Below are 26,278 nucleotides of genomic sequence, written 5' to 3' on the forward strand. Positions count from 1 at the left end.
TGAATTTGGCACATCCGTCTGTCATTAGAAGTGGTATGCATTCTTAGGCATTATCTCCAGTCCCATTTCAACAGAGCAGGAACATGGCAAATGCCAGCTCTCCCAGGTACCCAACAGAGCACTTTGTTTTGTGACTGAAAGATCCCTCCTACCATCAAAAGTGTGACCTCCCGTCCACAACACTGGACTCTTAATTCTGAGCCTTTCACCCTGCTCAGCCTCCGTTGCTCTTTCCTTCCCGCATAACGATACCATTAAGACAGTTTTTAATCGCCTAGCTCTTGGCGTAACACAGCAAAGATTTATCTTACAGGGCAACCATTTCGCTTTACTTTATTGGGCTGTTTCCCCTGCAGAACAATGTTAACCAGCTATAAGGAAGAGATGTTTAGCACAGACTCCAGTGTGCTAGTTATTGCAGGTTTCTACGTGTGTGGGGGGGGGGACATTTGGAAGAAAAAAACAAGTTGGGAGTAAGGACGGGATGGTTCTCACTGAAAGCCCAACTTACCTAAATTGCAGAGTCTGAAAGCATGTGTGCACTGAAACACACCTCTCTGAATTTTGCAATGCAGTTCTGCAGCCAAGTAACATGTTTTAAAATATGCATGTACTAGGAGAAAGCGTGCACATAAATGCGTACATTGGCAAAACTAGTATAATAAAAATACATTATATTAAGATAAATGGCTAAAATGCTGGTGAATTTTCATGAGGATATAATCATCATCATCAACATCGCACACTAATGTGGAAATGTGGAGAGCTGAAAGGTAGAAAGGGGGTCTTATTTTTATTTTGGGTTGTTGTTTTTATTTTTATTATATATATTGTGATCTTTTCTGTGAACTGCCCTGAGACTTTCAGGTATAGGGCGGTATATAAATTCAATAAATACCCGGTACTACTACTAATAATAGTAATAGTAGTAGTAGTAGTAGTAATAATAGGAAAATGAGAGAAACTGAAACATATTCACCCACCCCTAGGTGAGGATAAAGCAGCAGACAGGCTCCTGCAGCCTGGCCTGATCTAAATGTTTGCACCTTGCGTCATATAATGTGCAGAAGAACTCCAGAGCAATATCTCATTAAAATCAAGGAAGCGGAGTGGCTAGGCCCCACTCAGAATTATCTCTGTCTGAAAAGAGGTTGGATGCTTATAGGCCTGCCTGATTGGTAGAATCTAGAATCCTGCCGCCACCCTGCTTGTTCAAAATCTATAAAGAAATTGTGTTGGCCGCTACGGGTGACAAACCTTCCCCCTTCTCTGAACAGATGTCGGCAATAGAAACCATGACGGAGAAACTGGAGAGCTTTGCAGCCATGAAGGCGGATGCCGGCGCTTCCTTGCAGCCCCTCCCGCACCATCCCTTCAACTTCCGGTCGCCGCCCCCAACGCTGTCCGACCCCATTTTGCGCAAGGGCAAAGAACGTTATACCTGCAGGTAAGAAGCGAAGGGCCGTCAGTGTTATGTACTGAAGTTCTCACCCTGGGCCAGCAGGGGGATAGTGTAGATAGTTCAGGTCCACATATGCAAATAAGGGATTGAAAGTGATGTTCAGTGATTGGATAGTTACAGAAAATGGTTACTGTTGCGTTCTAGTGGAGCTCTATATAAGCAGGCTGGCTGAACCCTTCAGTTCAGTTCTGTTCTGGCCTGTGAATAAACAAGAGCTGTCTGAAGAATCGCTGTGTCGTCTGATATGTTCACCCACAACTTAACAGTCAGACAGTTGAATATATATATATACACAACTAAAGCTGTATTTGATGGGCAAAAGGTTATATGATTTTTGACATGACTGAGAATCGTAGAGCCAGGGACGGAGAACTTTAAAGATCGGGAAGTGGGAAATACAAAAACAACGAGAGGAGGCAGGATTGAAGATTTAGAGATGTGCTTCAGAGGTCCAGACTATGGGGAGCCCGGAAAAATTAATAATTAAAATTTGGATTACAATTTGGTCCTTTTTTATTTTAGTTTTTTGTTTTTAATTGGATTATGATGTGGACATGTTGATTGGCTGTCTTTATTGGAAAATAAATAAAAATGTTTTTCTTAAAAAAGAAGAAGCTAAGGGCCATCAGCAACTGCTGCAAAGAACAAGGAAGAGAGAAAAGGCTCGGCTTGAGGTGGGATTCAAAATCTGGGACAGGGATTGCCATCCTTCTAGGCCAGTGGGCACAATTGGGATTTTTAATCGTGTGTTGCTAGTCCCACTCTCTCTGTTCACTTCTCTCCTCCTTCAGATCACCAGAGAGAGGTAGAAAGAGTGGCCCCAGAAGCTGCTCTTTTGCAAGTGATCCATTAGCATTGATATGAGCCTTGAAAAGCCCGTAGAGTTGAAAGAGGAAGAGGGAAAGAGCATCACTTTCCCGACTTCCTCCTTCAGCTCTATGGACTTGTTGAGGGGGAAGAAGGTAAGCCGCCTCACCAACTTGTAGACAAGGGGGCATGGTGCGGTGGTGTCAGGGGGCTCAGACACTTCATGGGCACCCGGAGGAAGCCTCAAGGATGCCATTGCACAATGGGCACTCTATTGGTGACCCCTGATCCAAGAAAATGAAATAAACAGCCTCTTCCTCTTTCTGATTTCTCTGCTTGAGATTCCCTCTACCCCTTCATGCCGGTTCGTAATCTCTGGATCACACCATTATAGGAGGAAGGCTGTCGTTCAGTGGTAGAGCATCTGTTCCTGTGATAGCCATAAGAATAGGGTCTGAACTTCACTGTCTTCTCGCCTCCTAGGTACTGTGGTAAAATATTCCCGCGTTCAGCAAATCTGACGAGACATCTGCGGACACACACAGGAGAGCAACCTTACAGGTAAGGGAGAACGTCACTTTAAATCTCAGGACAAACAGCGGGAAACAGTGGATATAGACTTTTTTTCTGAAGAGAATTAAGAGCAAGAAAGGTTTGGGGCAAATATAAAGGAGCCTGATTTATCTGTGGAACTGATTGCCACAGGATCATGCGATGGCGACTCAGCGTAGATGAGCCTAGCAGACTCACAGCAGATAAGCATTAGCTGCGATCCCTCAGAATGGAGCCTCCATGTTCAGGGCCTCTCTACCACAGGTGCCCTTTTAGAGTTTGGTGTGGAGCAGAAGATAAACCGCAAAATATCTGCTGTTGCTGGTGGGGGGGGGCGGGCTCCACAAACCATTAAAATTATCCATTGAAATTAATGAGCATGACTGATGTAGGCCCATTAATTTCAATGGGTTTACTCTTGAGTTAAACTTATTAGGATAATGGCAGTTTTTTATAATGGCGCTGGGTAAAGAGAAATTTCAACCCAATTTTGGGGGGGAGGCGGAGGTTGGATTTCAACCATTTATCGAGACGATTTGCCGGTGGGGGTGAAAGAGAGTGGGCATAAAAGTAGCTTTAGCAGGAAGAAATAGGTGGTCTGAAGCAAAGGAAGGATAAAAGAAGTGGTAGAGGAGAAGGAAAGAGCTTGTGGAGGACCACTCTAATATAGTGTTATAGATTAGGGGGAGCGAGACCCTAGAAATTAATAAATGGTAAAGGTAAAGGGACCCCTGACCATTAGGTCCAGTCGTGACTGACTCTGGGGTTGCGGTGCTCATCTCACCTTATTGGCTGAGGGAGCGGGCATACAGCTTCCGGGTCATGTGGCCAGCATGACTAAGCCGCTTCTGGCAAACCAGAGCAGCGCACGGAAACACCGTTTACCTTCCCGCCAGAGTGGTACCTATTTATCTACTTGCACTTTGACGTGCTTTCAAACTGCTAGGTTGGCAGGAGCAGGGACCGAGCAACGGGAGCTCACCCCGTCGCAGGGATTCGAAGTGCCGACCTTCCGATCGGCAAGCCCTAGGCTCTGGGGTTTAACCCATAGTGCCACCTGCGTCCCTAATAAATAGTAGGATTTTTATTATTTGGGGAGAAATATAGGCTGCAGAAGAATTCCCAAACTAGCCTATGCAAAATGACCTGGCCAAGCTAGGGCCATTAAGAAACAATACAGGGCCGTTGAGAGCCATTGGCAATTGGCCGTTGAGAGTCATGCTGGTGAACCAGAGCAGCGCACGGAAACGCCATTTACCTTCCCGCCAGAAGGTATTTATCTACTTGCACTTTGACGTGCTTTTGAACTGCTAGGTTGGCAGGAGCAGGGACCGAGCAATGGGAGCTCACCCTGTTGCAGGGATTCAAATCACCGATGTTCTGATCGGCAAGCCCTAGGCTCTGTGGTTTAACCCACAGTGCCACCCGCATCCCAATGCTCATAGTATGGGACTCACAAAAGAGTGTCTGGTTTTCAGGCACACCTTGGGGCCTCTGAGAATCCTGGGGACCTTGGTCAGGGATAGAGTCTACTTGACATGTGTCAATTACTTTAAAATGTTTTCAGCTGGCCCTGTTGCATTTGGGGGAGCCTCCTTCTTCATCAGCAGAGCGAGGTCTCCAATTTTCACCCCAAAGCCCTGCCCCTGTCTTCATGGGAGCTTTCAGCTCTGTGCTAGGGTTTTTAGTTTTATTTTTCATTTTGGTCAAGAGCTGCTTCCATGGCCACTGCCTCGCCCCCATGCGCATTCTGCAGTTGCTTCCCTGCTCCCCGCTCTTCCAATCTGTCTGTCGGGCTGTTTTGCTGTTTGAAGGAGATGAATGCTGCCGTGTTCCCTTGTCCGGAGCCCAAAGCACACATCGGATCATTCACAGCTTGTTCAGTCCATTTTTCTTCCAAAAAAGGAGACTTTGATACTTAGCATAAGTTAGCAAAATAAAGTTGTATTTGGTCTGGTCCTCTCCCAGAAACGGGGTTGGGGAAAGTCTGTGCATTTTTATTATTTTTTAGCAATCAAGGTTTGACTTCTGGGCAATCCTGCATAGTAATGGCACTCCGGAGAGGGAAGGTGGCGTTTTGCAAAGAGCAAGGGCCACTGTTGGGGTTTTTTTTTTTCTTTTTGCAATGTTGGCTTCTAATTTTAGCAAAACAAATGGCTCCTTGGAAAACGTTCTGGCTTAGCCTGGGCAGGAAGAAGCCCATTGCTAGGTTCTAGCTCATATATTTGGACCACCACCACCCCACCCTTCAGCTACTTAAGTAGTTCCTTTGTTGACCAATTTAATCTGAAGAGATTAATCAAGCACCTGACTGTGAGTGAGCGTGAACTTCAGGGCAAGCAAAGCAGAGCTGAGTTGACAAATTTTGCTCCAATCACAATTCCCAGGGCAATCCTGGGCATGTCTACTGCCATGGATTCTTCAGCTATGGCTCCTGAGTTGCAGGGAGTTGGTGAACCCTGTGTTCCCTTCCAACTCTGATGATTCTACTCTGATGTAAACCCCAATGATGTCTCTGGAGGTTTTTGAGCAGCGGTTGGTTCTGAAAGACCTGCATTGACTCCCAGTACGTTTCCGAGCACAATTCAAAGTGTTGGTGCTGACCTTGAAAGCCCTAAACGGCCTCGGCCCAGTATATCCAAAAGAGTGTCTCCACCCCCATCGTTCAGCTCAAACACTGAGGTCCAGCACCGAGGGTCTTCTGGCACTTCCCTCACTCCGAGAAGCAAAGTTACAGGGAATCAGGGAGAGGGCCTTCTCGGTAGTGGCTCCCGCCCTGTGGAATGCCCTCCTAACAGATGTCAAAGGAATAAACAACAAATAAATAAACTTTTAGAAGACATCTGAAGGCAGCCCTGTTTAGGGAAGTTGTTAATGTTTGATGCCTGTATTGTGTTTTTAATATTCTGTTGGAAGCCGCCCAGAGTGGCTGGGGAGTAAATAATAATAATAATAATAATAATAATAATAATAATAACCTTCTGTCATGGATGCTTTAGCTGAGATTCCTGCATTGCAGGGGGTTGGACTGCATAACCCTTCCAATTGTATAGTTCTACAATTATTTGACTTCACTGTGGTGTACTCCCTGGCAAATGTGTATAGGCAAAGTTGGGGGAAACTACGACCCTCCAGATGTTACTGGCAAGGTTTGCAGGAGTATCCCCTCTCCGAAAGAGAAGCAAATCTCAAAAAGTCAATGGTGTGTGAGCATGCCCAATGGCCATGCAATGTTCTGTATCAGTTGGAGAGAGAGAAAACCAATTAAAGCAAGTGAATAAAGAGAAAGACGGGGAGATTCCCGACAGCGGCATTCTGCAAGCTGGTGTTCTCCAGAGTCTACAACTCAACATCGACCCCAGCTAATACATTGGTGGGGGGTGGAGAAAACCATAGCTCAGTGGTACAGCATCTGTTCTGCAGTGGTAGAGCATCTGTTCTCCAGGTAGAGTTCAGCTCCCATATTAAACTCTGGAAAGCCACTGCCAGTCAGAGTGGTCAGTCCTGAGCTAGATTGACCGATACACAGTAGCTTCCTATTTTCATGTGTCAATTGGTCTAGGTGAGGAAAAGTAGGGGCTAAGCCCCATTGCTCCCTGCAATAAGATTAAGATAATATCAAACTCTGTTGAAACTGGGTCCACAGTTGCATCTTGAATTCATGGGTGGCAAATCTGGGGTAGACCCTATCTCCACATCCTCTCTAGGGGAGGACTGGAAATTCTCCCCCAACAGTTCAGGAAGAACTTGAGAATGGGAAATATTTCTGAAACTGTTCATGAAATTGTGAAGTTTCAGTTCAGGCCTCCTGCGTCTCTGAATGCAAAGCCAGCCCCTCTCTTCGTCTAGGTCAGTGATTAAAAGCAGCACAGATTGCATAGTGACCCCTCTGAGAACTCATATAACCCAATAACTGTTTTCCCTCACTCCTCGTATGCTCAGCCGTGAGATACAGCCTTCTTAACATCTTCCTCTGGTTTTGATTTTTTTAAGCAAGGTAATTATCTAAACTCTGTATCCTAACTTCTGTGCCCATCACTCACAGCTCAAGCAAGGGGCTGTCCAGAGTAACTTTTCAAAGACTTCCGGAACAGATAGGCAATGGGTGCTTTTTCTTAATTTGCACAAGGCTCTTTGAAGTCATCAATTATTATTTTTTTTAACAAAAGGAACAGGAAAATATGCTTTAAATGGCACACGGTGCCAGCAAATAATATAGGTGATGGACATGGGGATCCTGACCTGCATGCGTTTTTTTGTCTCTTAAAGAAGCTAGAACGTCTTTTCATATTTTCTGTTCCGTTTTAAACCCACCCCAGGAATGAAGGAGGCTCCTCACTCCTGTTGTTGGGAACAGAGGTGTGACTCAACTGTTTCCCAAAGTCCTTACGGTTCCAGGAATTTGGTAGCCCAGAAAGGAAAGAGACGTAGATCTCAGCAACAGATATGATGGAAATATATTTCATAGAATTGTAAAATTTTAGGATTGGAAGGGACCATAAGGGTCACAAGCCAAATCTTTTGCCCAATGTGGGGCTTGAACCAGCGACCCTGAGATTAAGAGCCTCATGTCCCAGCTTTTCTCCCAAGGAACTCAAGGTGGCAGACATGCTTCTCCCCATCCTCATTTTAATCCCCACAACAACCCTGTGAGGCAGGTTAGGATGAGAGGCAGTGATTAGCCCAAGGTTATTAGCCCAGTGAGCTTCATGGCAGAGTAGGGATGGGACCAGGACGATTGATTGACTAGGAGCTTTGGGGTACAGGGCATGTGGTTTGTAGCCACTGTGGTGGAATCTAGACACATATTAAAAACACTGTGAAAATGCTTTTTTTAAAAAAGCATTTTTAAAAATATACTGAAATTGCCATAAGTTCGCCGTCGCCATCTAGTGTCACATCTGTATAATGCACTTAAAACACACTTGAAACATTATATTTGCATGGCCAAGTCCTAAGTCTTACTCCAAGCAGACCAACTGAAATTAATTGGCTTAAGTTAGCCACGTTCACCCATTTCACTCTGAGTAGGACTGGATACACACCTGTTGGAGGGCGATAGCAATGGCTTTCCCTGTGTTGCGGACCACATGCTTTGAGAGTCCCTGTCCACTGTAGCCTAGTTCAGATGTAATAGGAAACCATGATTTCTCACTATGTTCACAATCTTATATGTGCCTCAGGTTCACGTGTTCTCCTGCTGCACCTCATGGTTGCGAAGCGTCATGTTCAGAAGCTTCCATTTCCACTTTTAAACAAACCACAGTTTCCCATGATGTCTAAAGCCCAGAAACCGTGGCTTACTTAGACTATGGCTCAGTGAGGCCAAGCCAGGGTTAAGCTGTGTTTTCAGAACCTGACTTGTTCTGAAATTGTGATTTCCTATTATGCCCCTAAAAGTTGCCAACACCACCTCCAGAAATATTTGAAATGACTCTGCTTTTCAGCAAGCCTGCCTTCCCCTCAGAATGGAGGATTTAATGACAGTGTTTTGTGACATGTAACACCTTGAGTCCAGCTCGTTTTTCAAAGCCGGCAAATCGCAAGCTGAATGCGGGGTCCAAAAAACAAAACAAAAAGGAGAGTGTTTCATAAATGTATATCCGCTGTTTCCAAAAATAATAGGGGAGATATTTTTAGTCTCAGTCCCAGCTGTAGCGCATTTGGAAAGTATGTGCTGTCTGCATAATGTAGAATTGTGACAATTGCTCCCCTCCTTTGAAAGTTTATTTTTAAGAAAACAAACTCTGTGTACTCTGCATCAATAGGCTGAAGGATACAAGTGCTAGCAAATCTAATAAGCAGTCCTGTTGGCGGAGAGGGGGGAAGCCTCCAAGGAAGGAACAAAGCTTGACTTCAACAGGCACTGAAATCCCAATTCCGTTTTTGGCTGCCCCAATGCTGCCCTCTTCAGGAAAACTGGAGATCTCGCACATCAGTTTTTTACAAGCCTCACAAACCTGTCTAAAATCCCTGCTAGAGGACAAGGATCCTGAGATCACGTTAAGGGTAGCCAAATTCTGTGTGATTGCCATAAAACTTAGGGAACAAGCTGTGCTATCATAATGATTAAGGTTTTAAATGATAGTTTTACATTATATGTTAGTGACTAAGTTTTTAATTTGTATATTTTTCAACTGTTGCTATATCTGTATTGTCCCTGTTATACCTAATTGGAAATTCAAATGTATCCTTATCATGTTTTATGACTTCCTTGATATTGTGGGCTGGAACTGGTCTGTGACCGAAATAATAAAATTCAGTTCAGTTCAATTCAGCCTCACAAACCTTCCTGGGCCAAGATTGGTACAACTGCTTATTACAGCTGCCATCATTAACAACCTCAACTCCAATATTAGCAGCTACAGTAGCCGTAACAAAGTCAATCCTTCCCGGCACTAGTGTGATGTTCAGGTCCCTTCTCAACCATGAAGCTTGCTTGGTGACCTTCAGCTGTTCACCAACTCTAAGCCTAATCTACTTCATAGGGTTGCTTTGAGGAGTGGGAGAGCAATGTACACCAATAAGCTCCTAGGAGGAAATGGGTGGCCATCACCATCATCACAATCAATCAGATTTTGGGTCCCTGTTTAGCCAAACCTCAAGGTTTAAAGAAGCACTAAAATCTTTAGAGAGAGAAAGAAAAAACCCAAAGTGGGAGGAAACCCCAAAAGAGCCCAATAAGGGCCGAGTGTTAGAAGGGAAAGGAAACCCCAGAAAACTGAGAAAAGGGTGGAATGGAGTATCCGGAAACAAGGCGTGGTTGGATGGAACCTTGTACAGGAGCACTCCATTTTGTGCAGGAACTTCTTGTAATTATTACAATAGTAAATTAATCAGGTGCCAGCCTAGGTAGTTGGTAGTTTATTGTTCCCTTTTATTGTGTGGTTTGGTCTTATTTTTATTTGTTGAGCTATTTTTGTAAGCTTCTCTACTTATACTTCTGCACAATCCAAAGTGGCCAACAGTAAAATAATTGTAATATCCATAAGGCCTCCCCCCTCTCGCCCCCCACAACCAAAACAAACAAATACTGTATCACAGCACGTAATAATAATAAAAGCAACAGTCAGCAAATGAAAGGAGATTGCCTCCCACTGGGGTCCTAGCAGCAAGTGTGGTTGCTTGTTTATTTAGTTCTATGCAGCCATTGCCCAGCATTGAGATCCCAGGGAGGGTTATGTATAGCTAAAACAAAATGAATTTGGGTAATACCGTCCACCTTCAAAAGCTTGGGCAAAAAGGCGCAACTGACGTCAAAATGTATGTAGTAGTGAGTTCAGATGAACTGCGGAGGGGAGTGTGTTCCAGTGTCTGAGGGCCACCACATTTGAGGCCCTCTCAAGCACCACCACCCCAGGAATTCATAGAATTGTAGAGTTGGAAGGGAGCCCTTAAGGCAGGGGTCAGCAAACTTTTTCAGCAGGGGGCCGGTCCACTGTCCCTCAGACCTTGTGGGGGGCCAGACTATATTTTTTTTTTGGGGGGGAGGAAATGAAGGCATTCCTATGCCCCACAAATAACCCAGAGATGCATTTTAAATAAAAGGACACATTCTACTCATGTAAAAACATGCTGATTCCTGGACCGTCCGCGGGCCGGATTTAGAAGGTGATTGGGCCAGATCCAGCCCCCGGGCCTTAGTTTGCCTACCCATGCCTTAAGGGTTATCCAATTCAAGTCCCTGCAATGCAGGAACCACAGCTAATGAACTGTTTGCACAAGCTTCCTTTTGCCTCCCCCGAGAACCAACCATTGCAGACAACTTCTTTTATTCCCGTGTTATTGGGGTTTTTTCCCACACTGTCTTTCTTCTTTCTCTCTCCAGATGTAAATATTGCGACCGGTCCTTCAGCATTTCATCCAACCTCCAGCGCCACGTCCGAAACATCCACAACAAGGAGAAGCCATTCAAGTGCCACCTGTGTAATCGTTGCTTCGGCCAGCAGACCAATCTCGACCGACACCTGAAAAAGCATGAACACGAGAGTGTGCCAGGTAATGGGGAACTGTGCAGGCCCAGAATTGTACGAGTGAAAGGCGAGCCTTGATTTTCCCACCTCCGACCGCTTTTTAAACACTTTTTCAGAGGCAGAGAACCCAATGAGGCCATCTTTGGATAAGTGTTGTTCCCAGGTCAATTTGGCTTGTTTTCATTCATTAGATTGGTCGTGCATCCTTCTTTACAGAGGACATTCCTCTGCTTGAAGGAGTCCTCTATTTAATGTGCGCCTGTTCTCTTCCGGCACCGCAGTGAGCCAGCACACGGGCGTCATCACGAACCACCTGGGGACCAACGCCTCCTCGCCGACCTCAGAATCAGACAACCATGCACTTTTAGATGAGAAGGAAGACTCGTATTTCTCCGAAATCAGAAACTTCATTGCAAATAGCGAGATGAACCAATCGTCGGGCTTAGCAGATAAAAGGTGAGTTGAGTTTCAACATGTTTTTAGTGATGGAGCTGGGAGAGTATGAATTGTGAGCTTCCGGATCAGGATCAGAGCCTACCCTCACAATGGGGAAGGGGCCATTTGGTTAGACATTAATTTTGGGAAGTGGGGTGTCTAGCCTAGCTCAGAGGTAGAGCACATGTATTGCTGTTTTTGGACTCCAACTCCCATCATCCCTAGCTAGCAAGACCAGTGGTCAGGGATGATGGGAACTGTAGTTCAAAAACAGCTGGAGATCCAAGTTTGGGAAAAACCCCATCTAAGACAACTTTGTACATTCACTATGGTGACAGTAACAACCTCAGCAGACATCTGCAAGGATTTTGGGGGAAGAGCTTAAAGGAATTAGGAAACAGCCTTATGGAAATGGATTGCTTGCATTATCATTATAGTGTACTTCTGACTTAGTTTGGTATTTACAACCCAGTTCTACAGTGCGGTGACAGAGCATGTCTCAGCTGCTTCACTACAGACTGCAGGTGGGGGCTCACATAAGTGCTCCTTCATACAAAAAAGGGAGTAAAATTTCCTCACATGTAGAAAATAGTGTTTCAGGGGAAAGGTTGACATGCTAGATTTCTGAATACAGCAGTACCTCGGGTTAAGAACTTAATTAATTCTTAACCCAAAACTGTTCTTAACCTGAGGTACCACTTTAGCTAATGGGGCCTCCCACTGCCGCCGCGCGATTTCTGTTCTCATCCTGAAGCAAAGTTCTTAACCCAAGGTACTATTTCTGGGTTAGCTGGGTCTGTAACCTGAAGCGTCTGTAACCCAAGGTACCACTGTACAAGGATTTATTTGTGAGTGTTGGGAATCAGATTCCATGACCTATAAGAAAATGGTTTCCTCAGCCTCACCTTATATAAACATTACTGCTAATTTGACTTTTAGATTTTAGCATGTATGGAACTCCCTACCACAGTAACTCAGGGCTGCTGAATGTGATCTTTTTCCACTGCCCCTATTCCCTTAGAATGGATTTGGAGCATCTTAGTAGCTTGATACAACAGTCTTAGGCAGGAGATGGCTTTGATCTCCTTGCAGCCAAGAGGAAAATATGGCAATCTCATTCAGTACCAAAACAAAACAAAACAAAAACCCTGTGAAATAGTTTGCTTTTAAAACTTCGTGCTTTAGATCTAACTGAGAAAAGGAAACCCTGAAAAGTCAAGGACGGAGTTTTGGTGGAAAATCAGGAATCTTTCCACGTTAGTTGCAAACACACACAAATTGATACCAAATTAGAGGTGGAATCCTCAGCAGACTGGCATAATTGATCTCTAGGGAGAATGAAATTGGGGGGACCTGGCTTTCATATGTGTGGGTTTTTGTTGTTGTTGTTTTAATTACAAGCAGCTTCTGAACTTGTTTAGACTATGTGATGAGATGCAGGGCTCACAGGGAGCTTGTGTGCTCCCTACCCTTAATTTTTTTAAACCTCACATTGACTGGGGGGGGGATATTTAATCAGCTTACAGACCAAGAGAAGAAATAAATAGGGTCTTTTTTGTACCCTGCACACAAATACTCTCTCTCTCTCTCCATCCTACTAGGCAGTGCCAGTTGCAATTATGATCAGGCTATTCTGATCTTTCCAAATGCCATGTAATGTGAACATGGACATTTAAGAAAGAAAGAAAAAATACTTAATTTGTGGGGGGGGGGGTTGCGTCGAGAATTCCATGTTTGGAGTGGGGCCCCCAAGTCAGACACTAATCACGGCATTTCTGATGGCTCTTGAGGGTCGATGCTTATTTTCTGTCTGGGACAATGTTGTTCCTGGATCCTGGTGGGCCTGTGGCAAAGATATCATCTGAATTAAGCATGGCAAGCTGTCAGCGCCGGGTTTATAGTCAGCCAAGCATACAGAACTTTGAAATGAGTGATGTCATTCAAGTTCCTTATTTACCTGGCATGGGCTGTGAACTTCTCCAGCTCAGCTGTGTTATATCGATTGAGTGTCATTTCCATCCCGCTTAGAATACAGGCCGTTCAGAGCATCAGCGAAGATCCCTGGGAAATAAAAGTTTTCCATGATATGCTATGGCAATCTCAAACACCGTGCAAATTGTTGCTGCTGCTGCTGCTTATTTTCCCACCAAGGGACTGGAAGCAACTTAACATTAAAGACTTTCTTCCTGTTTTTTCCCATCTTTTTTCTTGTTTTTCTATTTTCTTTTTGTGTAAATTCTTTTTTCCTTTCATAACAGAGCAATGTGTTTGATTATGTGTAAATTTTTAATGTGGGAATCAAGATTATTTTTAAAAAACCATTAAAGACAATTAAGGGCAGCCAAATTAAAATCTTTAAAAAAAAACCAAAAACAGACCCAGCTATACAGATAAAAGGCAGGGCCTAGTTATCCTACCCACTCAAAGAAGCCACAATTCCAATCCTTTCAAATTAAGGGCCAAAAGCCCAGGTAAAGAGAAGAGCCTTAAAAGCAGGGGTGTACCTACGGACTGGTCAAGTCGGCCCACCAAGTGCACAGACCCAAAGGGGTGCAAAAAGTGTGTCTCTTCACTCTTGGTCAGAGTGACTAGGAGCCTGCCTGCTATGAGCTCTCCCAGCAGTTTTCCACTGCTCAGGGCAGCCGGGCAAGGTGTGCAGGCTGTTCTGCGCTCCTTGGCAGAGAAATTTGGTCACCAGCAGGGACCACTGCAGCTGCCCCTTTTCCCAGAGGCGCTGTTAGATGTGTAAGTGGAGTGCCCAGTGGGGTTTGGGGGGAAGAAAGAATGAGAGTGGGTGAGGAGTTGGAGGATGGAATGAAAGAAGAAGAGTTTGGATTTGATATCCCACTTTATCACTACCCAAAGGAATCTCAAAGCGGCTAACATTCTCCTTTCCCTTCCTCCCCCACAACAAACACTCTGTGAGGTGAGTGGGGCTGAGAGACTTCAAAGAAGTGTGACTAGCCCAAGGTCACCCAGCAGCTGCATGTGGAGGAGCGGAGACGCGAACCCGGTTCACCAGATTACACGTCTACCGCTCTTAACCACTACACCACACTGGAATGGGGGAGGCAGAAAGGAAAGCAGCAAACTGAGGGAGGAGGGAAGAAGGCAGACTGGACCAAGGTGGAGGAGGGGAGGCAGAACAGAGCAGACCTGACCCTGATGGTCACGGGGGGAAGTCACTGGTGAATGCGGAAAGTGACAAAAAGCAAACTTTTTGAGTTTCTGGTCCATGGTCTCTCCTGACTTCAGAGGCACAAGGGAGCCTAGGTATGCCTCTCCCAAAAAGTAAATCCATTAGTACCTGGAATGCTGTAAGGAGTGAAGCTGTAGGCCATGGGATGTGTACTTTCCAGGTAAAAAGCATGGGATGCGGGTGGCGCTGTGGTCTAAACCACTAAGCCTCTTGGACTTGCCAGTTGGAAGGTTGGCGGTTGCAATCCGCGTGACGGGGTGAGCTCCTGTTGCTCAGTCCCAGCTCCTGCCAACCTAGCAGTTTGAAAGCACACCAGTCCAAGTAGATAAATAGTTACCACTGCGGCGGGAAGGTAAACAATGTTTCTGTGTGCTCTGGTTTCTGTCACAGTGTTCACAGTGTTCACAGTGTTTAGTCATGCTGGCCATATGACCTGGAAAGGTGTCTGTGGACCATCTCCAGCTCCCTTGGCCTGAAAGCGAGATGAGCGACGCAACCCCAGAGTCGCCTTTGACTGGACTTAACTGTCCAGGGGTCCTTTACCTTTACCTTTTTACTTTCCTGGGCATAAGACATTCTCAAAGGAGCAGAGGTTAGGAAGGCATGTGGATGAGAAAATTTCCTAGCATATTTCTTATAACCCAACAGCCGAAAAGAACCTTTACAAACTGAAAGTCATATTTGCTCTCTGTTTACCACAACCCCACTCCTAAACCTTTGCACTTGCAACCCACAGGCCTGAAATCCAGAATGCTGATGGCAACTCCCAGTGCCATGGCCTCCCAAATGACAAAACGGAGGATGTTGACGAGGAGGAGGAAGAACTGGAAGAGGAAGACGATGATAGCTTGACGGGGAAGTCGCAGGACGAGACGGCGTCGCCGACGACAGAGCCGCAAGGAGGGTATGAGGATGAGGAAGATGAAGAGGCCACGTCCCTTACCATGAGTTTTGACCGCACCCGAAGGTGGGTGGGACAGGACTTTCAGTGTGTGGTGGGGGGAACGCCTGCTTTTCCCACCCCTCATTGGCAAGTCGTGGGGGGGGGTCGTGAACCATCCATTCGGCGTGGCTAAAGCATCCGCCCTAGAGGTGCATCGGTACCTCTGCAATGAAGGGAGTCTAGCTCAGCTCTCAGCATTGGCCTTGAGCTGCTATGACAGGCAAAGCCACAGAATGTCATTAGCATCCCATGCAAGCTTCTGCAGGCTGCAGAGAGAGCCTTTGGGCTCCTTCACACATATCCGCTTTATCCAAGGCATCTGGGGATCAAGGGAAGTGCATTTCCCATGGATCCCTGTATGCCCTGGCAGGCACGTCTAAGTTCCCCTCTAGCTTGTGTCCTTCCCAGCATGGATGAGAACTCTCAACCTCATGCAGACACACACTCAGCTGGGAAATAAGGCATAGTCAAGTGTAGTATGGATCACCCAGCATTTTTCAGGAAAGACTGTGAGGCTCAATCCACTCATCAAGAGCATGGAAGTATCTGAAACCCTCTATGCTCGCCATATTTCACCTGCAGTTGGTGAGACCCTTGCTGTTTTAGCTCCTCACCATGGCATTACCCTGAGGGAACTAGGTGCTCCAGAGCCTAGAGGGGGCCTTTTGGACTCTTTTGTCTCCATTATGAAGTCCATAACTTTCAGCTACACACACACACACACATGCAAGCAGACGCCCGCAGCTTCCTCCTCCTCCTTGGTCTCAGTGCTGCCCTTTGTAAAACTCTGCAGGGAGGAGGCTGGGAACAACTCTAGAACTGTTTGGCTTGGCCTGTCGTTGGCTCTGGCGCCACCTGCTGTTGACCTCCCCGCCTTCCACCCTACCATCTGGATGGGCACCACCTGGTGCTGACACACCCCCATACAGGCAAGCAAGAGGCATTATCAGAGTGCAAGGACACAATCCCGCCAAGCAGAAGCACTTGGTGTGTGAGGGGGGCATAGCAGGAGCAATGAGGTCTGGGGAGAATCCCAAGGGTTGCATTGTATAGCAGGGCCAGGGCAGGCACATCTGGCCTCTGGGCCTGAGGTTCCTCACCCCTGGTGCAAGAGGGCACTGAGAACTCCTTTGAGGCATCTCCAGGGAGAGCTCCCCAGCTGGGCAGTGAGCATCAAACGGCGCATGCAGCACCACACACCAGTGAGACGGCATGTGATCCAAGCTCATACAGCCATGCCCATGCCATGCTTTGCTTGTTCCTCGGCGTCATTTGCAAGCCCCTCGTCTGTCCGTCCATGTGCCTGTCTCTCTCTGTGTGTGTGTGTATGTGTGTGTTGTGTGTGTCCCCTTCCCTTTAACACGTCCTGCATGTAGCTTCCGGGCAGCTCCTCCACAGTCTATGCATGTTGTCAGCCCCTGCCCGAGTTTGGCAACGCTCACCTTGGCCCCGTTTGTGAACAGTCAGATGCGCTAACAGGTCCACCCCTCCCCTCCCCTCCTGGTCATTGGTACAGGTGTGTTGAGGAGGACGAAGCCGGCCTGTTAGATTTGGAGCAGTTACCGCAGTTTGGGAAGGGGCTGGATCTACGCAAGGCGTCCGAGGAAGCTTTTGAAGTTAAAGATGTGTATAACCCCACCTTAGACTCTGAGGCAATAAAACATACTCTGTACAGGCAGGCTAAAAATCAGGTAGGTGTACCCTTGGGATATTTTCCGCAGTTTTCCCTCTCGTGGTGACGAAGGGGGTTCAGCCCGTTTGGTTTCCTTTCCTCGCTGAAGGTCCCCATGAGCAATGGCCAACACTGGGAACTCGCAGCCAAGCAGTGGCAGGTCCCGCAAAACATTATAGGGGCATGTTTTCATCAGGATTTATGGGTTGGGTTGCCTACCACTCTAACCTCAGAGGCGATGGTGGGAAGGACGAATGGGTCAACCTGCATGGCCAATTTCTCTCGGGTTTTATAGGCTGAGCTAGTGATTTGTAGATTTGCTCTGGGGAGCGGAACCAAGAAAATGCATCAAATATGGACATGAGTTGCTAGAAATGTTGAGGGTCTTTTTCTTGGTGGTGGGGTAGGTTGCATACCTTACTTACAGGAGAGGTAGCCTTGGGTAGATGGTTTGGTGGTGGGGTTTTTTATTTCACTGTTTAAATAAGTCCGAGAACTTGCCAAGTGCAATTGGCAGCCAGCAAACCTCCCTGTCTTACCGCATCCTTCAAAATTCCTTCCAGCCGCATGGCTGTTTCTGCAGTAGATCACCATGAACTGCTAGCGGCTAGAAGGAATACAGAAGGCTGTGGAGCAGGACCAGCCAATGTGGTCCCCTCCAGATGTTTTTGGATACCAGCCTCCATCACCCCTGTTGATTAAGGATGAAGGGAGTTGTAGCCCAAGCAAACCAGGAGGTCACTACCTTGCCAACTCCTGCCGTAGGTCATGGGTGGAGAATCTGTGGCCCTCCAGATGTTGCTCCTATCATCCCTTGGCATTGCCCATGCTTGCTGAGGCCTATGGGTGTCCAACCACTTCTGGAGGACCATAGGTTCCCCAGCCCTGCTTTAGATAGACCAAGATGCTCGCTGGCCATTGAATTATGGAGAAATAGGTTCAACCCAGTACTTGTTTCATACTGCCATAGCATGCTCCTCCTCACCTTGAAAAAGGAAGAAGCAAGAATCCTTGGCAGGAGCATTGGTGAAGTGACAGAGATCCTTTCAACTGCCTCTCAGATCACCACTGTTTTCTTAAACTCAAGAAACATTGCTTTGCAAAGTGCAAAGTTCTGTTGAGAGCCCAGCTGCCCACCTTCTCAACTTGTTTGAAGACCACCCTCTGCATCGATACATATACAAATTTGGGTGGTGGTCCTGCGGGTTGCAGCCAGCTGAGTTCTGCTCAGAGAAGACCCATTGAAATGAACAAGTCTACGTTCTTCATTGCAATGGGTTTACTTTGAAGATGGTCCTTATGCAACACAACCCCAGTATTCATGCATCCTGTCACAGCATCCCTGATCCTGGGGAGAAAATTCTCTCTCATAGCTCCCCCTAGCCTTTCTTCCGAGAACTGCAGTTATTAAGGTTTTTACCTGGGAAGATAGAATTGCTGTTTAAACCATTTTAAGTCTGTAGGAAAGACCCTCCCTGATGGGAGCTGCAGAGAACCTCAAGCTCCCCTACTTTTGTTTTGTGTGGGAAACTCATGTTCTTGTTTGTTGAGAAAGAAAGGGAGGTCTCATTTCCTGTTTCCATGCATGTCTCTTTGTCTTTGTCTTTTTAATACTAATATGCTGAAACCTACTAATTTTTTATGGACTTTGTGTTCTCTGTTCCTGTTTCCCTGCAATTTCAGTCTTGGTTTTTACAGAGGGCTCCTGTTGTTGCTTTGCTACAATGGTATATACACCAACACAGAATTGTGATTTGGCCAAAGGCAGTAGAGCTGAGAAGGAGGGAGAACACAGGATTTCATTTCCCAAACCTAAACCTTTTTACTGTTCACTCTGAAGTCCATCCTCCTCTTTTCCTAGTGAGGAACCCTGCCCTCATCTCCCTGGTTTCCATGGTCAACATTTGCTGTTGGATCTCAGTAGGATGGGGATCACAGAACATTGTTTTCCCTGACCACACTTTTCTGATACTGATTCAGATCAATCAGTCCAGTCGAAACACCATCCTCTGGTTGGATGGCCATGTGTCAGGGATTATTTAACTGTGATTCCTTCATTGCAGGGGGGGGTGGACTAGATGGCCCTTGGCGGTATCTTCCTACTCTACAGTTTCTATGAAAAAAAAACCTCTCCCCCTGGATTCCAGAGCAAGGACAACCTAAGAACTCATCCAGTTCAAGCAGTGGGGCCATCAGGGGGCAGAGGTCCAGGGATGCCCCACTCAGCAGAAATGAGTAGGGTGCCTCCCCCCTTCCCATTGCAGCAGTGCTCACTTACCACATTTGGAAGCAAGTGGTGACATTGCCATCTCAAGGAGGGGGGACTAGCTTTCTCAGGCTCAAGGACAACAATGCCACCTTCCAAGCCCCCAGAGGCTGCATGCCAGAGGTGGCGAGTGTGGCTTAAAAATGGGCATGGCCACCCCATGGTTGGCATGCATAGACACACCAGAGCAGGTGGGAGGCAGGTCACCCCCTTCCCCATCTATCCAATCAATTATTTGGTGCGGGGCAAGGGGGCAACCTCAGTCAGGAAGTGAGGGAACTGAAATATAAGGAGAGTGCGCACGTGCCAGAGGATGAGATGTGTAAACTGAGCCATTCTGATTTCCCATCTCACCCCCAAAAGCAAGGGTAGCCAACGTGGCACATTCAAGAGGCTACTGAACTGCAAATCCCATCATCTCTTGGCCATATGGGCTGGAGTTCATGGAAGACAACCTGGGCCGCCAATGAGATTTAATCAGAGTAGATGCATAAAAATTAAAAGACCTTGGCCGGTCACACCCAGTCCCTTTGCTGGGTTGAATTCAGCGCTAGCCCTGCTCAAAAGAAACCCACCCAAAAGAAACCCACTGCTCAAAAGAAACCCACTGACAGGCATGACCCAATTAGGTCTATTGATTCCAGTGGGTCTACACTGAGTAGGACTTGGTTGGCTACAAGCCAGCGGGGGTATATTCTGAGTGTGAAGAATGCCAGACACAACTCTTGAAGTCCAGCAACACCTGGAGAGCACAGTGCTTGCTAAAGGGACCCCTGACCATTAGGTCCAGTTGTGACCGACTCTGGGGTTGCGGCGCTCATCTCGCTTTATTGGCCTAGGGAGCCGGCATACAGCTTCCGGGTCATGTGGCCAGCATGACTAAGCTGCTTCTGGTGAACCAGAGCAGCGCACGGAAACGCCGTTTACCTTCCCGCCGGTGTGGTACCTATTTATCTACTTGCACTTTGACGTTCTTTTGAACTGCTAGGTTGGCAGGAGCAGGGACTGAGCAAGGGGAGCTCACCCCATCGCGGGGATTCGAACTGCTGACCTTCTGATTGGCAAGTCCTAGGCTCTGTGGTTTAAACCACAGCTCCACCCGCGTCCCTAGTCCCATGCAAAAACACACCACACCACCAGGAAAGTGCTCTTACACCAAAGTCCCTTGAAGTGAATCGGGGTGACATTTGTTTATCATGACTACATTTATGCCCCGCCTTTCCTTTAAGGAGCTTAAGGTGGTGCGCGTCATTCCTCTTCTCCTATTTTGTCCTCACAACAACCCTGTGAGGTAGGCCAGGCTGAGAGACTGTGCCCCTTAGTAGCCTCACAGCTGAGTGAGAGATTTCAAACCTGGGCTTCCGGGTCTCAGCCCAGCCCTCTAACCACTACACTGCACTGCCTTTCTTAGAATCCTGACACACACACACACACACACACACACACACTTTTCTTTGCTGACAAAGATCTGACCAGCATGTATTGATGCCCTCTTTCCCTCGCTGTGTTTTTCTTCTCTTCCCCCCCTTAGGCTTATGCAATGATGTTGTCCCTTTCTGAGAACACTCCCCTCCATCCTTCTTCCCAGAACTCTCTGGATGCTTGGTTGAACATGGCAGGTGCTGCTTCTGAGCCAGGAGGCTTCAGCGCCGTCGGTCATCTCTGAGAGGCTGGAGGAGAAGGCGCCTGGCCCGAGATCCCAAGCAAGGAGGCCGAGGTGCCACACGTCTCCCTTCTCAGACCTTCTGGTCAGCAGCGGAGGACTGGACAGGAAGCCCTCGGGGCTCACCCACCCACCACCGGGAGAAGGAACCCACCACAGACAGCTCGTTCCCTGTTTCGTCGGACCTAGGAAACCACCACCGCAGCAGACCTGGGGGCCTGCCATCTCTCTGATGAAGAGTACATCCCAGGAGCGAAACTGGGGGGGGGGGGGAGACCAGGTGCATTTGTCGTTAGCAAATCCAGTCGTGCCCCACCCTCTCACATTACAGACCGTGTTGCTGAGCCAGCAAAAACCTCCTTGTAAACAACCCCACCCTACCCCACATGAAGTCCCTTGACCCTCGTATCCAGTTCTGCTAAGAAGAAGAAAACGACGTTCTAGGCCAGGTCCCATTCCAATGAAGTCACTGGAGTTCTGCTGAGATTAGAACTTCCGTTGAGTTTTGTTTGCTTCCATCCCCCTCTTTAAAAAAAAGAAAATAAGGTGTCAAGTTCCTTTCCCTCATCTTAGGTGCACTCTTCTTCAGATGGCCTCGCTGTGGTTAATAACCTCTCTTGTCCCCCAGTGGTTGCCTTTTGGAAAGCTTGTTGGCACACTTTTTTAAAGGAAAAAAACCCCTCTGTAACTCCGGTTTACAGCCACCCATTGCCACTTCTCTTGAGGGGTTTTCACACGTTACGTTTGACGATGAGTGCACAGTCTTTCTGGCCCGGGGTGCACATCTACTGAGCTGTATGCTTGTACGGTTATTCACATGTAACAATCAAGGAGTGTACAGTCTGTGTGTGCAAGTCACAATTTTCCACACACACGCTGATCGCTGTGTTCAGCATAATGTGTGGAACAAGCCACACATGTGAAGTTCTGGTGCTGAGCTGAGGAGCAGCTGGGGCTGTGGAAGGAAACTTTGTGTATGGCCTTCACTATCCCACCTGCCCAGGTTGTGCTTATGATGGAAAACAGCCTGTAAAAGTTTGAAATGGGCAAGAGAGGTGCTATCTAATTTCCCTCTCCTGTTGCACAGCCAGAGAACAGAATTACTCCCCTATAGCTTGAAGTAGTTAAGGTTCTGGACTTTGTGGTGGTGGGGAGAACAAAATCAGCTCCTCTGATAAATGGGGCGTACAGACCGTCCTTCCCTCTGACCCGAGAAGCATCACAAGTCTTACAGAAATTCCCTTTGCTTCCCTTTGAACTCCTCTGTTTGCTTGTTTTGGTCTGCCAGATTGCCAAATCTGCCTCGCAGTTGTGCTTTTGGTGGAACTTTGACAGCAGCTTCGACACAGGTGTGGATCGGGGCCACTCCTGGGGGACCTGGGGGCATCAATCAAAGCATCTTGCTAGGGTCCAGCTCCACAATTTTTGTTCCCCCCCCCCCCCGGGATGGGCTGGCAACCTCTCTTGCAGACTGTGGCAGCAGAGTTTTTCACAGAGACCTAGCAGAGGTCAAACCGTGAGTCTTGTGCCAACAGGTGGGACGCCTCCATTCTGTGGCCAGGTCAGCTCCCATGCAGAACACCAGACTTTGCCAATCAGGTGCCATCCAGATGTTGTGTTCACAACTCCCACCCGCCCCAGCCAGCACAGTGGGATTTGTAGTCCAAAACATCTGAAAGGCACCCAGTTGGCCAGAGGCTGTTGGCAAGAAGACAAGGTCCCAAGACAACACCATCGAAAGCCAGCCTTATTCCTCTCTCCCCAAACTTCTTCAGTATAAAGCGGCAACCTTTCCCACCATATTCCAGAACCACTATTTAAACTCATTCCTAAAACAAGGACAAATAGTATTACAAGGGTGTCTGATTGGTTTTTGTTTATTTTTGTTTGCAGATTTTCAGTTCTGATTCCCTCCCGTCCAGTGCCAATGTTTTCAAATCATCTCTAGATCAAGTTCCAGGACACAGAAATAGTATTGAGACCTTAATGCTGAATTGTTGTGAGTCCAGCATTCGCTTTGCTTAGGGTTCATCCAGATTTAGGGGTTTTTAGAGTACAGGGATGGTTTTTAGAGTAAGTTTGGGCAAGAGGGGTAATTATCAGGTGCTCAGGTCTTCCTGTAGTTGCTGCCAAGGCAGGAACTAGACAGTAGGGCAGAGGTTGCCAAAGAGGTGCCCGTGGGCACACATCTGCCCACAGAGGTCCTTCCTGCTACCCATGTGATTCCCCTCTCCAGTTTCAAGTTCAGCTTGGAAGCAGCATTCTGTGGTAACCAAGAGCATGCTATGTTGTGTCTGCTGGCTTGTGGGGTGTGCAGAACCTGTGAAGAAGGCAAATGGGCCCCACAGCTCCCCAAAGCTTCGTGACACCTGCATTGTGGCAGGCCGGAAGTGATTGTACTGGAGGAAACATTAAGACGGGTGTTTCTCCCTTTCTCTCTCCCCCCATCCCAGTATTATCTAATGGGTGGGGGAGAATGTGAAACAACATAAGCAACATCCTGCATTTATTTCTGTCCCTGTCGTACTTCACTGGCTTTGTGGCACCATGACAGTGCCACATTCCGAATTTTTGTTTTCTGCGGCGTTACAGGGAGAGAGGGAAGCAGACAGCCAGGGTTACCGATTGCAGTCAAAGGCACCACCTTGTAGATAACATCAAGCTCTGACTTCAGAAACCGCCTCATCTTCCCATCTCTGTGTTACTGTACAGTCGTACCTTGCTTCTCGAACTCCTTGCGAGTCGTACGTTTTGGCTCCCGAACGCCACAAACCCAGAAGTGAGTGTTCCAGTTTGCGAACGTTCTTTGGAACCCGAACGTCCAACTCAGCTTCCGCGGCTTCCGATTGAGTGCAGGAAGTTCCCGCAGCCATTCAGAAGGCGCGCCTTGGTTTTCGAACTTTTTCGGAAGTCGAACAGACATCCGGAATGGATTACGTTCGGGTGTCAAGGTACGATTGTACTGGAGACTTTGCATTCTCAAATAGCTGGCTCTCCCATCTCTTTCTTTTCCCATTGATCACTCTGCACCAGGCCCTTCCTTACATAATTGCCCGTAAAAAGGAGTTTCTCACAACGGCATAAACTTAGATCAGCTTTATTATTCCAGTTTACCTATCCTGGCTCCCCACCTCCCACCGCAAGGATATTGGGAACTGTGGTTTGGTCAAGGTGATACTCTGTTGAAGAGATTGCTAGGTCTCCTGGCAGCACTATGTTCCCCTGAGAGAGAGGAAATATGGCTAGATTTTACATTTTACAGGCCTGCACAATACCCAGAAGTCATTTCCAAGTCTTGAAGCTAAGTGTCTATCTGGTGCCTTAAGGACTGTATGCAATCAAGTCCTACTCAGAATTGGATCCAAGTTAGTCATTAATTTCAGCCAGTGTTGTCTGAATAAGATTAGCATTGGCTGGATAAAAGTTTCAGGTGCCAGGGTACCTTCTCACATGCATTATCATTCATATATTTTCAAGTTTTGCTTTTAAAAGCCAGCTTTTTTGGGAGGGGGGAGTGATTCAATAAATTGGAATGCAGCCATTTTTTTAAAAAAAAGTACTTCTACCTACACCCTCCCGCAAAACCCTAAATCTCCTAAAACCTAATGAGTCCAGTAATAGGGTTGCCATAGGTCCTCTATTTCCAGGACAGGTCCTCTTTTTCATGGGTATGTAAAATGAGAGTCATCATAGACATCCATAGTTAAAAATTTTCTTCCATTTCTTTGCAATCACTACTCTTGCAGCTGTTAAAAGATTAACTGCTATTTCTAGGTCGTTTTCCAAGATAATGCCTTTCCAATAACCAAGCAAGAAAATTTCAGATTCTGACGGTATGAATGTTGGGTCTCTCCAACTTCTTCATCTGCAAAGAAAGTCGAAAATGTGAAAAGGTCATTTGCACATTGCTCTTTAAAAAAAGAAGGATAGATTCACAGTTTAGCAAACGTGCTTAATTAGCTGCTGTTGCTTTAGACATCACCGCCACCAAATAAGTCTCACCTGTATTTCAGGAATAAAATCATAGAATTGTAGAGTTGGGAGGGACAATAAGGGTAAAACACCTCTAACTTCAAGCCTTACTCAGGCAGTGCTATTTCTGAGCATCAACATTGTGATTTCAGTTCTTCTGCTTAGCTAAGATGCTCTGAGATGTTTCACCGCACATAACAAAGCTACCTTAGATCAGATTTGATCTTCTTGTCCAGTATTGTCTCCTTTGGATGGGCAGAAACTTTCCACAATCTCAGGAACGGGGTCTTTCCAATCACTTGTCACCTGAGAGCCGTTTTTGAAACTGGAGATGTCAGGATTTGAACCTGTGGCCAGCTGCATGTAAATGCTTTTCACTGAGCTATGAGATCTTCCCTATCGGTTGTCAAGTATTCTGCTTCCTAGATCAGCATGGAGGGCTGATGAAAGCCACATCACTGGCAGAATGGCTATTTGAATGTTCTTCCGAAGCTTGATGTGGCTCCAGAATCTCTGGGTTCATCATGCGAGACCCACCAATGGACACCCTTAATTGTTGAGCGATGGCCAGGATCATACAAACCAAGGGAAAAACCTTTCCCTGTAAGAAACCTCCTTCCTCTAAGAGGAATGAAGAGACCGGGCAAATTCTCTCCTTTTGCGCTGAGCTTTGAAGGAAAGCTGGAAGGACTTTTCAGGTGCTGATGGCTTGGCGAGGCTTCTGGTCACCAGTACTTTTGGTCAACCTGTCTGACATCTGGTGTCAGCCGTGCTGCAAAACATACCGGTAAACAGATTCTTGTGCATCTTCTCTGCTCACTTTTGGGGAATTTCAGTGCCACCTTCCTACAGGTGAGAGTCACAGCCAGTTTCGTGTAGTGGTTAAGAACGGTGGACTCGTAATCTGGTGAACCGGGTTCACTTCCCTGTTCCTCCACATGCAGCTGCTGGGTGACCTTGGGCTAGTCACACTTCTCTGAAGTCTCTCAGCCTCACTCACCTCACAGAGTGTTTGTTGTGGGGGAGGAAGGGAAAGGAGATTATTAGCCGCTTTGAGACTCCTTAAGAGGAGTGAAAGGGGGGTATCAAATCCAAACTACTACTACTACTACTACTCTTCTTCTTCTTCTTCTTCTTCTTCTTCTTCTTCTTCACAGAAGACGCAGAGCCATTTAGAGTGGATGCCTAGCTTCCTCTTCTGCCACACTGCCAAGCAGTGTTGAGCGTAACCAATGGGGGCTGGTTCACTTAGGCAAAGAGGCCACTGGCCCACCAACCTCAGTCTGATCATAGCAAGTCCTCACCTACCTGCCTCCTTACTTAACAACCAGCCC

General features: G+C 47.0%; 1 protein-coding gene across 5 annotated transcripts in view; it reads left to right on the forward strand.

Annotated features, from left to right (window-relative positions):
- The window catches only part of PRDM16 (PR/SET domain 16), a 438,483-nt gene extending 417,257 nt beyond the window's left edge, over window positions 1-21,226 (forward strand). For 2 of the 5 annotated variants that reach the window (XM_081923468.1, XM_081923469.1), the window contains exons 11-17: window positions 1,278-1,447; window positions 2,753-2,830; window positions 10,650-10,819; window positions 11,076-11,250; window positions 15,165-15,395; window positions 16,888-17,062; window positions 20,841-21,226. In XM_081923468.1, the coding sequence (XP_081779594.1) occupies window positions 1,278-1,447; window positions 2,753-2,830; window positions 10,650-10,819; window positions 11,076-11,250; window positions 15,165-15,395; window positions 16,888-17,062; window positions 20,841-20,975 (1,134 nt within the window). In that variant the 3' untranslated portion in view covers window positions 20,976-21,226. The remainder of the gene's footprint in view (window positions 1-1,277; window positions 1,448-2,752; window positions 2,831-10,649; window positions 10,820-11,075; window positions 11,251-15,164; window positions 15,396-16,887; window positions 17,063-20,840) is intronic. The other 3 variants (XM_081923471.1, XM_081923472.1, XM_081923470.1) reach the window with 3 other exon arrangements.
- Window positions 21,227-26,278: the final 5,052 nt, after the last annotated feature.

Source organism: Podarcis melisellensis, assembly GCF_964234715.1.
Source record: "Podarcis melisellensis genome assembly, chromosome: 8".
In the NCBI taxonomy this organism is placed as follows: Eukaryota; Metazoa; Chordata; class Lepidosauria; order Squamata; family Lacertidae; genus Podarcis; species Podarcis melisellensis.